At 35.0% G+C, this 11,516-nt stretch overlaps 2 protein-coding genes across 3 annotated transcripts; both read left to right on the top strand.

The window, feature by feature from the left end:
• Positions 1-666: 666 nt before the first annotated feature.
• Positions 667-1,790, top strand: LOC102618339 (uncharacterized). Of its 2 annotated transcripts, none has more exons than XM_025099056.2 (5): positions 667-868; positions 988-1,075; positions 1,197-1,270; positions 1,372-1,416; positions 1,527-1,790. In XM_025099056.2, exons 1-5 carry the CDS (start codon positions 773-775, stop codon positions 1,656-1,658), a joined length of 435 nt encoding a protein of 144 aa, XP_024954824.1. In that variant the 5' UTR covers positions 667-772; the 3' UTR covers positions 1,659-1,790. The 2 variants fall into 2 exon arrangements, with proteins under 2 accessions (XP_024954824.1, XP_015386193.1); XM_015530707.3 differs by having other exon boundaries at positions 673-868; positions 1,372-1,428.
• A 4,364-nt stretch (positions 1,791-6,154) lies between these two features.
• LOC102618055 (uncharacterized) lies at positions 6,155-10,630 on the top strand. Its single transcript, XM_006479951.3, has 10 exons — positions 6,155-6,867; positions 6,958-7,041; positions 7,151-7,284; positions 7,441-7,538; positions 8,349-8,437; positions 8,529-8,628; positions 9,013-9,167; positions 9,247-9,317; positions 9,995-10,109; positions 10,352-10,630. The coding sequence occupies exons 1-10, from the start codon at positions 6,628-6,630 to the stop codon at positions 10,511-10,513; spliced, it is 1,248 nt and encodes a 415-aa protein (XP_006480014.2). The 5' UTR covers positions 6,155-6,627; the 3' UTR covers positions 10,514-10,630.
• The last annotated feature ends 886 nt before the right edge of the window (positions 10,631-11,516 follow it).

Below are 11,516 nucleotides of genomic sequence, written 5' to 3'. Positions count from 1 at the left end.
GAGTTCACTGGTTGATTCAAGTTTAGATAGCTAGAGAAGTAAATTCTTCTGAAATCTTTAACTTTGGAGTAAGGAGCTCATAAACTGAAATTTTCTTTATCAGCAAATCAATTCTTCATTTGAAATTTATTGTGATAAGCGTCCTGGTAGGAGTATGTTACTTTCTGATAGTCGTCACTCAACCAAGTCCGTGAATAATTTTCGTTGCTCTTCAAAAAAGCTAACCCTGTGAATTGGATCGATAACGCCGAATCGTTCAAAAGTATGCACCGCCCTGCCAACCAAAGTCAGTCATTACCCAATTTTTTAAAATCAAATTTAGGGAAAAAAAAAAAAACATACAAAATCAGTATTATATTAAAAACATAATTAGGATATAGCATGTGCGCCGTGGACTGTGGTTCCAATTAGGACCCCGACTTTAAATAAATGTAGGCCACAAGCAAACTACGAGGACGGCCCACCACATTTTAATAGAGTTGCATCGAACTCGAAGGGTGAAAGCAAAGGCACTCAGAATTTGTGGACTAGAATGCAAATATCTGCTACAGTTAGTTAAAAAGAAGCCTCTGGAACCTTCTCGCACTGGCCTTTTGGTAAAATACGGGTACCCAATCAATACTTGTCTTTTGCAAAAATTCATGTTTGCAAGCAGCTGCACATTATTATAAATATATTATTAAAATCACAACCGCAATTCAGTTCGGTTAACCTTAAAAAAAAAAAAAAAAAAAAAAAACCCTCAATCGCGCTCTTGAAACTATCATTAAAGATGTCCGATACCGGGGCCTGTTACTACTCCGTGCTCGGATTACATAAACAGGCCTCTGCATCTGAAATTCGGGATGCTTACAGGAAGCTCGCTCTGGTAATACATATATTGATCATTATTGTTATTATTAATGCTCTTGCGTTTTATTTAGATTAATAAGGAATTGTGTAAATTTTACCTCCATTTTGTAATTAATTTCCAAATAATTTTTGTAGAAATGGCATCCAGACAGATGGATGAAAGATCCCACAGCAGCTGGAGAAGCCAACCGGCGATTCCAGCAAATTCAAGAGGCTTATTCAGGTATATGTTTCTTTGCATGCATTTGCTTTACTAGATTTTTCAGTTAGAATATATATATACTGATTTGGCATGGCTTGGCTAAGCTAAAATTAACTTGCATGTCGCCTGCATGTCTTTTCAGTTTTATCAGATGCTGCAAAGAGAACAGTTTATGATGCTGGATTGCTTAGCCTCCTCGCTGATGATGATGACGAAGTGAGTTTCTGCTAATTTTGTGTATTCATTATGTACATGGTTTTTCTTCTTTTGATGGATATCTACTGAATCGTGGTTATGCTGTGCAATTGTGGAAGCAGGAGTTTTGTGATTTCATGCAAGAAATGGCTTTGATGATGGAAAGTGTAAGCCCACAGGTTGTACATTAAACGACCTGAGCCTACTACTTGTTATGCGAGTTTCTATACAAATAAACGCACGAATTGCACGATTAATTTAGAGTTTGTTTTTGTAGGAGGGATACACTTTGGAGCATCTTCAAGGATTGTTAACGGACATGATTGCGAATGAACAAAGAATCGGATTTGGATTTGCCGACGGTTGTGATTCTCATTTTCAATCCGCTAGAAAAAAGGGCTCGTGTTAGCCAGATGAAGTTTCATATTTGTGTAACTCGATTTCTGCCCGCAGGCTTAGTGCATTATATTCTTTTTGCCCTGTTTTGTGTGAAATGGGAAGAAGTATATCATCTTATCAAGAAAGTGATGATGATCCTATACATCTCGCCTTTATGTTTGTGTGCTTATGAATATGAATTTTGATAAAACTCTACTCCGATGCAGCTGCTGGTTTTATCATTGCTTCTAGTGCTGCTACATTATTTCCTCCCCCCAAAAAAAAAGAAGAGAATTCCGAGCACAAATGCTGGTTTTTCTAATTTCTCAATTGCATCATGATATAAGCAAGTTATACAAATGCTGTTTCGAACTTAGCATGAAATTTTGTATCTCCTGTCTGTTGCAAAATTTCTGGGATCCACGTTAACAATAGGGTGTTTCAAGTTTCAAGTCACTGAATCAGAAAAACATCTTCATTCTACACCACTAAATTTCAGTGGAGGATTCAGGATAGAATGTAAATAAACCCTAGTAATTGACTCAAACAATTATGCATAATATAACCAAGAACATAATTTAATCCATAACTTTAAATCGTTAAAGATGGAGCGAAGGAAATTTTATTTCTCCGTCTTAGTCTCCTTAATTATAACCGAAATATGATTGTATACAAACATAATTGATGGCATGATAGGAGGGTGCTTTAACCGGAGAGAGTTGAATGAGATTTCGATGGAAAAAGATTTGGGCGTAATTCAGACTTAAGTTGGCCAGATTGGCCTGGAATCACTTAAGCGATTTGTGAAGTCTGTGATTCTAATTAGGGGTGGGCACAATCGGGTTCGGATCAACCCGATCGGATTTTGAGTTGTTCGAGTTTGACAAAAATTAATTCGAATACTACCCGAACTTACAACCCGACCCGACCTAATCTGATTTATATTCGTGTCGGGTCGTAAATTCGGGTTGAATTCGGATAGGATCGGTTTCGGGTTGGCTAATTTTCTTAATTTTGTTTCTAACATTTAAAAACACACAATTACAACAATTAAATATTAATTGTTTAATTTAACCATATATACCATCAATTCAAAGCTTCAAAAAAAAAAGCTTCAAAAAAGCTTCAAAAGTGAAAACTCAAGTTTCAAAGAGGAGAAACTTGGGTCGGGTAACTCGGGTTGAAAGATTGGAGGACCTTGCAGCAGATCGGTGGTCACGGACGCGCAGCAGCCGACCGATGAACGCATAGCAGTATATCCACGGATGCGCAGCAAATCGAGCATGGAGACGCGAGTGAGGCTATGACTTGTGTGGTGGCCTTCGTTGGCGGCCTGGCGTTGGCCCAACGCCGTTAGGGGTGACTGTGTATGTGTTTTGTGTAGTGAGATTGAGGATTGTGTAATGAAATTGAGGATTGAGGAGGGTTGTGAGTGTTTGTGTAAGTAACTGTGTATTGTGAAAATGGGAATTGTGATTTGTGTGTATGTGGTTGTGTGCTTTAGGTTTAGTTTTTTTTTTCTTTTATAGCAACCTGATCGGGTTTTCGGATTGGATCGGGTTCGATCCGATATGATCATAACCCGATCGAGTTTTCTTTATAACCCGATCCGATCTGAACCTGAAATTTTTTAGGTCGGGTCGGGTTGAGCAATTTGTCCACCTCTAATTCTAATGGAAGAGGAGTGCAGCTAATGGCACACCTCTATTTTCCCTTTCTTGGCGCACCCCAAAACTAAAACTAAATGAACGAATGGGTAATTATCAGAAACCTCTCTGGGTTTATTGGTGTATTATCAACCATCTCCCCTGATATTAGTAATCTGTTTATTTGACCGTTTATTCCTTGGTGAATTCACAAAAATAGTCTTGACTTGAGGAAAAAATAGTTCTTCACACAAATAAAAGAATTGTGTGTTAGTAATAACATGTATGTTTTGGTGCCAAAGTGGTCATATTAAAAATACCAAATCACCCTTGTGTTTCTCCAAAATGACTTGGATGAATAAAACAAACAATTTTAATTGGAAATGATATGTTTCAAAGTTAATTCTTTAAATTAAACTGCAATTGTTACTGACATTATTATCATTGCCTTTAACAAGTATATTGCCAGTACCCGTGACTATATAACCCGCTATAAACAAGCTAAATAAGCAGCATACACTTTCAACTCAAACTGAAGAGAAAAATTAGCTGTCATTTCACTTCTAAGCCACCAACCTAACACTGCCAACATCACTTCATCTCCTTATCAACCATCTCTAATAAATCTTTCAACAATCAATTAAAAAACCCAGCATTTTTACTATGCTGTGATAGACAAATTGGTAGCATTTTTAAGTGCTATAAGACTTTAATATGTAGCATTTTTCCTATGTTACAAGAGCAAATTTGGTAACATTTTTCAAGTGCTACAAAATGTAAAAGGATAGCATTCTAGAAAGCAAGAATGCAACAACGTATGGAATTTTATCAACCCAATCCACTTTAAATACCATTATTGGAAATAAAAAATAAAATCCAGTATCCTTAACAGATTAATACACACTTCAAGTTATCTTTAACATTCAATCCCATCATTAATTTCATGAAAACTAGCATGCATCCTTGTTCAACAATCAATGGTAGTAGCTTAAAAATTCAAAATTTTCAATGCCCATTTTCAATCATTCACAAGACGCTGGTAGATGGACCAAAAAAGAAAAAAAAAAGAAGCATTATTGAGATATTCTCAAAAATTTATCGACACCCATTACACAAATTTTACCAAATTGATTAGTTTCAGCTAATAAATTTGACATGCACAGTAATAAGCCACTTTCAGACGAACTGAGGTTGTTTGTGGGTCGACGGCGAAACTCATTGGTCAGCCTTCTTCCACTTAGCAGTCATGATTTAGTTGTCTTTGGTGTTGACGTCTTCGGGTTCGTCGTCATTGTTTCTTGCTTGTGGCACCCTTTCTCTATTAAAGCATAGCAGAAATAGAGAAAATTAATAGAGTGTTGTTCTTGGTAGCTTTGGCTTGAACTGAGCAAGGAGATGCCCATTATTCTTTCTTTTTTTTCTTGAGTGATAATACATGTTGGCTAAAAGCATGATTCGGATTTTTACCTAGTGAATATGAACAAAATTCAAAGCATTCTCAGAATCCAATGTAATAATTTAAGTTTGTTTGATTTTTTTTATTATTAATGAGTTCTAATACCATCTTGAGTGATAATATATGTTGGCTAAAAGCATGCTTTAGTTTTTTACCTAGTGGATATGAACAAAATTCAAAGCATTCTCATAATCCAATGTGATAATTTAAAGTTTGTTTGAATTTTTTATTATTAATGAGTTCTATTACCATCTTGCCTTCACCAACTCAAATTATACTATATGGTATACTAACGTAAGGGGAAGCAGTTGATAATACGTCAATACAATCTCTCAAACTAAGAATACGCCAAACTTCAGGGAATGTTTATGATAATTACACATGAACGAATGCAAAGTAATTTTGAAATCCAATTTAATTCCAAAACTAACCCTTCTCACGTTCTTCTTTTTTTAAATAAACTCTCTCTCTTTAATTTGTCTTTTGTGAAGTTTGAATTTTTTAACAAAAGAAAAGAAAAATAAATAAATTCTCTCTTTCTCTCTCTCTCTCTCTCTTCAATGATTTCTTGTGCTATTTAACAAGCTTGAATTTTCAATTATGATTTTTTTTATATTAGGAGAGAGAGAGAGAGAGATTGAGATTGAAAACTAGAAGTTGCAACATAACTTCTTAATCTAGAAGAAGAAACTTATGCTAGCTATAACAATAATAAGTATAATTAATTGCTACTCTTTTTTTTTTTTTATGGCGAGTATAGTCCTCTCATTGTTTGTAAAATTTACCCCAAAAAAAGAAAGTGAATTTATTTATTCTTCATTAAAGCAATGAGATTGAGAAAGTTGATGTTATAGCCAAATTACGAAAGTGTGGTCGAAGGGAACAAAATTTAAAACTTAATTTTTTTTAAAAAAAAGGAAGGAGACCAGGGCAATTTTGAACTTAGCGTGGGTTTTTGAGAAGTGTTGCATAAAAAAAAAATTAATTGGTGCATTTAATATAGGGGTTTCTTCAGGAAGTGACACGGGTGGGAAAAGCTCCATCATGGAAGAAAGAAGAGGCCTGGACTTTCCCGTTTCCCGCTTCCGGCTATTCTTTGAAGTGCACCGTTTCAAGCTCGTTAAAAAATTTAAGAGTTTTCAAACAGCAAAAAGCTATAAACTCTAAAGATTAAGAAAATAAAAATAAATAAACAAACAAATAAATAAACGCACTGTTAGGAAAAAAAAAAAACAGAAAAGGAAACGCACTGTGTCTTTCTTGTTAGAGGGGTTTTTTTATTTAAATATAATCCATTTACCTCAGAATATTAAATTTATATTCAATTATATAAATATATACTTTAAGGAGGGAAAAGTTAAAAATACCTAAAAAAAAATTTAAGAATAAATTGAGTATAATGTTGAGTAAGTCATGTGTATCATTGAGTAAATTTTTTAAATAAATTTAGTAAAAATCGAGTTTTTTTTTTTTTTAAAAAAAATGAAATAAGGGTTAAGTAAAATTTTAAATAAATCGAGTAAGAGCTGAAGTAAGTTTTTTGAATGAATTAAGTAGAGTTGAATCAGTTTTTGAATAAGTCGAGAATGTGTGGGATAAGTGTTTTTGTTGAACTTCAAAATATCTGTTCTGTGAGGATTTAATAGAGTATTTTCATATTTTCGCAGATTTTTTTTTAAGCATATATGTGTAATATTAAAGGCGAAAGCATTTTAGCTGATTGGGGGTATATATATCCCACGCAATTCTGTCTGGTTGTAGGGTATTGCTAAACCCTAACGTTTATCACGACCAGCAGTAAGAGAGCAGAGCAAAATCAGTTTAAACTTGAATTATCAATCAACGATTATAAAGATATTTATCTTTGATCATACAACTCACCTATCAAGCCGAAGAAAATGGAAAGTGGTGCCAACGGAGATTCGATAGAGAAATTGCAGGGGCTGCAAATTACCCCTCTAGATGATGACGATGAAGAAGAACGAGAAATGGTGGCCTATGAATACGAGGATGACGATGAAGACGACGGCGAAGACGAGGAAGAACAAAAACCGGTGACGCTAGGTTTTCTAGAGAAGCCAAAAAATCGCTGGTCTCTTCTTCGCCATTTATTTCCCAGCAAAGCTGGAGGACCACCGGTAGCTACTCAGCTCTTATTATTTATTTCTACTTATTATTATTATTATTATTATTTTGTCAATTTAAGTTGAATTATTTCTGCATCCCAGGCCTGGCTGGATCCAATTAATTTACCTACAGGAAGGTCCTGCCTTTGTGATATGTGTGGAGAACCTTTACAGTTCGTGCTTCAGGTATTTATCTTAATATTAACTGGAATTAGATTAATTATGTCCTTTATGACGAGTAATATGAGAAGTTGCAGTATGTTTATTCTTTTGTCGGGATCGCTTGGATTGCCAGGTTTATGCACCAATTATTGAAAAGGAATCGACATTTCATCGTACGTTATTTTTGTTCATGTGTCCATCAATGGCTTGTCTTCGTCGAGATCAACATGAGCAATGGAAACGCCCACCTGAGAAGGCATCCCGAAGGTATTGTTTGGAAATTGGACTCTTCTTTTAATGTTTTAATGTTCAGTTTGTTACATTATGCAACATTAGTATGAATCAATCTCATTTACTCTCTCCATATATATTTTTTCTCTATTGCTTACATTTTATTTTATGCTTGTGTGGTGGTTGCTAAAGTGTGAAGGTTTTCCGTTGCCAGTTACCGCGCTCTAATCCTTATTACTCAAGTGAGCCCCCAAAATGCAATGGAACTGACAAACCTTCTGGACCTGGAGGTAGTTTCTAGACTTAATTTAGTTGCCTATTCAGCCCTTAGGGTTGGCCAAATATACTATTTGGCTATGGTATGCCATAGTATAATATATCTTTTTCAAATTTAGTTACCAGTGATATTTACACAAGACTTTCAGAGCTTAGGCGGCAAAAATTTTTAATATTAAATAACAGTTGGAAGATTTCATGTGAACCCATCTCACATATGGTTCATCCTAGGCATAAAAAAGGGAGATTAATTTCATTGATTGTATCAAAAAGATGTGGTTGATTTTGCAGAGAGGTTTTCTGACTACTACGCACTTTATATGCTTGTCAACCTATCTTATAGGTTCCTATTTAAAAAAAAAATGTTTTATAGGTTCAGAATTAGAATTAATGTCAAAACAGTATTGATGTGTCAAGAGATTTTTTTTCGGTGGCTAACATTAGAAATACAATCAATGCACGCTTATTTTGGCTCACCAGGATAGATTTTCTTCTTTGTAATATAATTACCTCCTTTCTAAGTTGTTCATTTTGGTTCTTCTTTCCCACAAAGGCAGCCTTTTTCTGATCAACCATCTACAGGTGCCCTGAATTTTGCCATTACATGGTGTTAGCTATTCTTTTTAACAATATGCAATTTTCCCTCTTTACAAAACTTTTATCATGTCTAGAATGGATCCTCCAATTTACGGTTAGTTCTGTATGTGTCAGAAACACCTAAGGCTTTATACTTTTTGTCTTTTAATTGAATTAATTGAGTATCTGAGCATGTCTTTTCATTGACCACAAACTCCTGATTGTTTTTATTTTCTTGTTTATTTTAGTTTCTCTCTGTAATTGGTGTGGTACCTGGAAAGGAGATAAAGTCTGCAGTAGCTGTAGGAGAGCTCATTATTGCCAACAGAAACACCAGGTGATTGGTTTTGAAAATTCATTTTGTTGATAACTTCTAACCATGGTGACAGCAGTTAAAAACCCCTCGTTTTTCTTTTCTGGTTTTGCAGGTCACCCACTGGCGATCAGGTCATAAAGTTGAATGTCAACAGCTCAACCTTTCTTCTCCATCATCTGATTCTAACCTTGCAGATGCTGGAACCACTTCAGGTGAAAGACATAGATGCTAGTAAACTGATAGTGCACCAGGAGTACTTGGCTGAAATACTTAGTCATATATGTAATATATAAAAGTACCTTACACGGATAGCAGTTAATATGTCATGTCATCATAAAGAGTTTATGGAATACCTGAAACATTGCTTTGTTGAGTAAGATGACACAGTTCACTGACAAGCCCGAGTTTAATGGTGGAGAAAACGAGTTCACTTGTGAGTCAGACTTGAGCTAGCAAATTTTTATGCCCAAGATTTCTATGTGCCTGTATATCCATGCCCCAGTCAGTATTTAGTTGGCTTGCTTGAGCTCAATGAAATGTATCGTCATTGTGGTTCAACAAATTTGATTTCTGACTAAAATTTCATTTGCATACAGTTGCAAGCAATAGCCTGTGGCCAGAATATGAGATGATAAACGAGGATGAAAGTGAATACGATACAGAAATGTCTGAAGTGAATGGACAAACCAATGCATTGGTTTCTAAGACAGGAGTTGATGATACAATGAAATCGTTGTTGGACAGTTTTGAGGTACTAACTGTTTTGCTAATATGATTTGAAGTTGTGAGTGCTTTCATGAATCTCTTATGTGTTTGTCATTGATAAACAGGGAGACAGTGATCGAAGGAGTTGGGCCACTTTTCAAGAGCATTTAGCCAAAGCCCCTGAACAAGTATTAAGGTGATTAGATACTTCTCGACTTGAAAATAACAAATTCGTAGATGTGTATCACATAAAAATGTGGAGTGTGGATCCATCTGCACATGATAATTATGTATGGGAAATGCGGCACAGTTAAGTGGAACAAATGCAAATAAAACTTTCTAAAAGTGTAATTGTCAAAGTTAGCAATGTGAGCAACAACATATTATATGTGTGCTTTTGCATGGGTATGGGTGTCTGTATATGGAAGCTGGCAATGTGATAAACCATGTTTCCTTGGTAGCATACAGTCCATTGGATCTTCTTGTTTTCCAGTCACTAATCAAGACGATGCAATTGAAGATACTTAGAGATTTTGATGCAATTTACAGAATTGATGCCTATGTACATGCTCCTTATTCGATTTATCTGAGAAGACCGTCCTATTTATTTTTACTTGATTAATAGTTAAGTATGCAATGGTGAAGAATGCATATTCAAATCTTTGAGGTTGGAAACTGGACTTTCCATTTCTGGATGTTGGCTGAATCACCTTCTAGAATTGTGAATGTGTTTTTATAGAGTTCCTTATTATCGTATGTATGAACTAATATCAGTAACGATGTTAGTTATGACCTGCTGCTGGTTTGTGTAAACATATAGCATTTTATTTTCATAGTTGGATTATTTTTTTATTTTTCCCTTTAAAATAACAGGTATTGTAGGAGCGCTGGTGCGAAAGCTCTATGGCCTACATCAAGTGGCCAACTATCTAAGGCTGATATCCCTAAATGCAGCTACTGTGGCGGTCCTAGGTGTTTTGAATTTCAGGTGCAGTTTCATTTACCCTAATAAGCTATCTTTGTTCAGATCGAAACTCAATATCTCCTGAAAAAAAGAAAAAAAGAAGAGAGAAATAAAAAATAACTTTTTTTAGTCATATATTCCTGGCTCACATTCTATGATTTGGTCATATTTTCCCATCTCACATTCTATGGTTTATTGTTTTTTCTTGAATCTGAAATTTAAATTTGTTAGAGCCTTTGGTTGATGTTTTGGTTTGTTGGTTTCAGATATTACCTCAGTTGCTTTTTTACTTTGGTGTAAGTAATGATGTGGATTCTCTTGATTGGGCGACAATGGTCGTATACACGTGTGAAAGCTCTTGCGAGGCAAATGTGAGTTACAAAGAGGAATTTGTTTGGGTTCAGCATTCTTTGTCATCTGTGCCTTGATGGCGAAGCATTTATTTGGTCGAGGAAAAGATGTTCCTCCTTGGAGTAAAATTTTGCTTGAATGAAAATTTTGTCTGGCTTTTCTAGTTCAAGGAATGGAATGAAAAGTTCTATGTAGCTTGAGGGAAATATTTCATCTTTTTTAGTGGATGAGTTTTATCATTCTCTAATGATCACTTTAACAAAGTCAGGATGTCAATTAAAAAAAAAAAAAGCAGATAAACACAGATTTGAATATACTAAGAGGCAAAAAAAATATAGTTTTCAATGAATTCAAATATGTGTTTTTTTTTGTGTTTTAGTGATATTCTCACTTTAATGGTGTCTCATTCAATAAGGACTCACACACGCCACAAATATACGAGAGATCAACTTGGTTACAAAAATTGTAAAATAATGGTTTTATTGACGAGATTGAGAGATCTAACATTAAAGGATTGTACCTATTACGATTTTGACGAGCTAGTAAAAGAAACTGTGCTCGATCATGTTGCCATGTCGCACCACATCAGAACTGCTTTTGAGATTGAGAATGTTTGAAACGAGGGATGATGATACAAGACTGTCAATATTTTGTTGAAGGAAAAAAGAATGGGTTGTGAAGACAGTGTAAGGGAATGAGAAAATGACCTTTTTTGATCTTATAAAGATTTAACAGGAGTTCTAGAATATTAGAAAGAGAGCAAAGAAGAGGAATTTGAAATTGAGCTTTGAGATTGGAACATTGTTCAGGCGACTCAGCATCTGAGGAACCTATCACATGGGAGCAAAGCCAAGAGGTTGAAGACTTAGAATTGATGGAAAAAGTGAAGACTTGGAATTGATGAAGTGATATTTGAAAGACGAAATGCTGTGAAAGGAAATTCAAAGATACCCCTAAAATTCCCAGCAACAGTTATATTTGCCCTGACCAAACTCTTAAATGTGATGCGAGTGACAATTAGTACCACTTTTGGATCAAATTTGAAATTTGTCATGTGGGCGCGAGCCGAAGTCACCTATG

The sequence above is a fragment of the Citrus sinensis genome, chromosome 3 (genome assembly GCF_022201045.2).
Source record: "Citrus sinensis cultivar Valencia sweet orange chromosome 3, DVS_A1.0, whole genome shotgun sequence".
Classification (NCBI taxonomy): domain Eukaryota; kingdom Viridiplantae; phylum Streptophyta; class Magnoliopsida; order Sapindales; family Rutaceae; genus Citrus; species Citrus sinensis.
The sequence above is the reverse complement of the archived record's forward strand: the minus strand, read 5'-3'. Positions and strand labels throughout refer to the sequence as shown.

Bases quoted from the DNA above. Each gene is read 5' to 3' on its own strand.
- LOC102618339 (XM_015530707.3), top strand. From the start codon at position 773: ATGTCCGATACCGGGGCCTGTTACTACTCCGTGCTCGGATTACATAAA. The intron at 869-987 runs GTAATACATATA...TAATTTTTGTAG, and splicing joins CTTACAGGAAGCTCGCTCTG to AAATGGCATCCAGACAGATG. The intron at 1,076-1,196 runs GTATATGTTTCT...ATGTCTTTTCAG, and splicing joins AATTCAAGAGGCTTATTCAG to TTTTATCAGATGCTGCAAAG.
- LOC102618055 (XM_006479951.3), top strand. From the start codon at position 6,628: ATGGAAAGTGGTGCCAACGGAGATTCGATAGAGAAATTGCAGGGGCTG. The intron at 7,042-7,150 runs GTATTTATCTTA...TTGGATTGCCAG, and splicing joins CTTTACAGTTCGTGCTTCAG to GTTTATGCACCAATTATTGA. The intron at 7,539-8,348 runs GTAGTTTCTAGA...TGTTTATTTTAG, and splicing joins CAAACCTTCTGGACCTGGAG to TTTCTCTCTGTAATTGGTGT.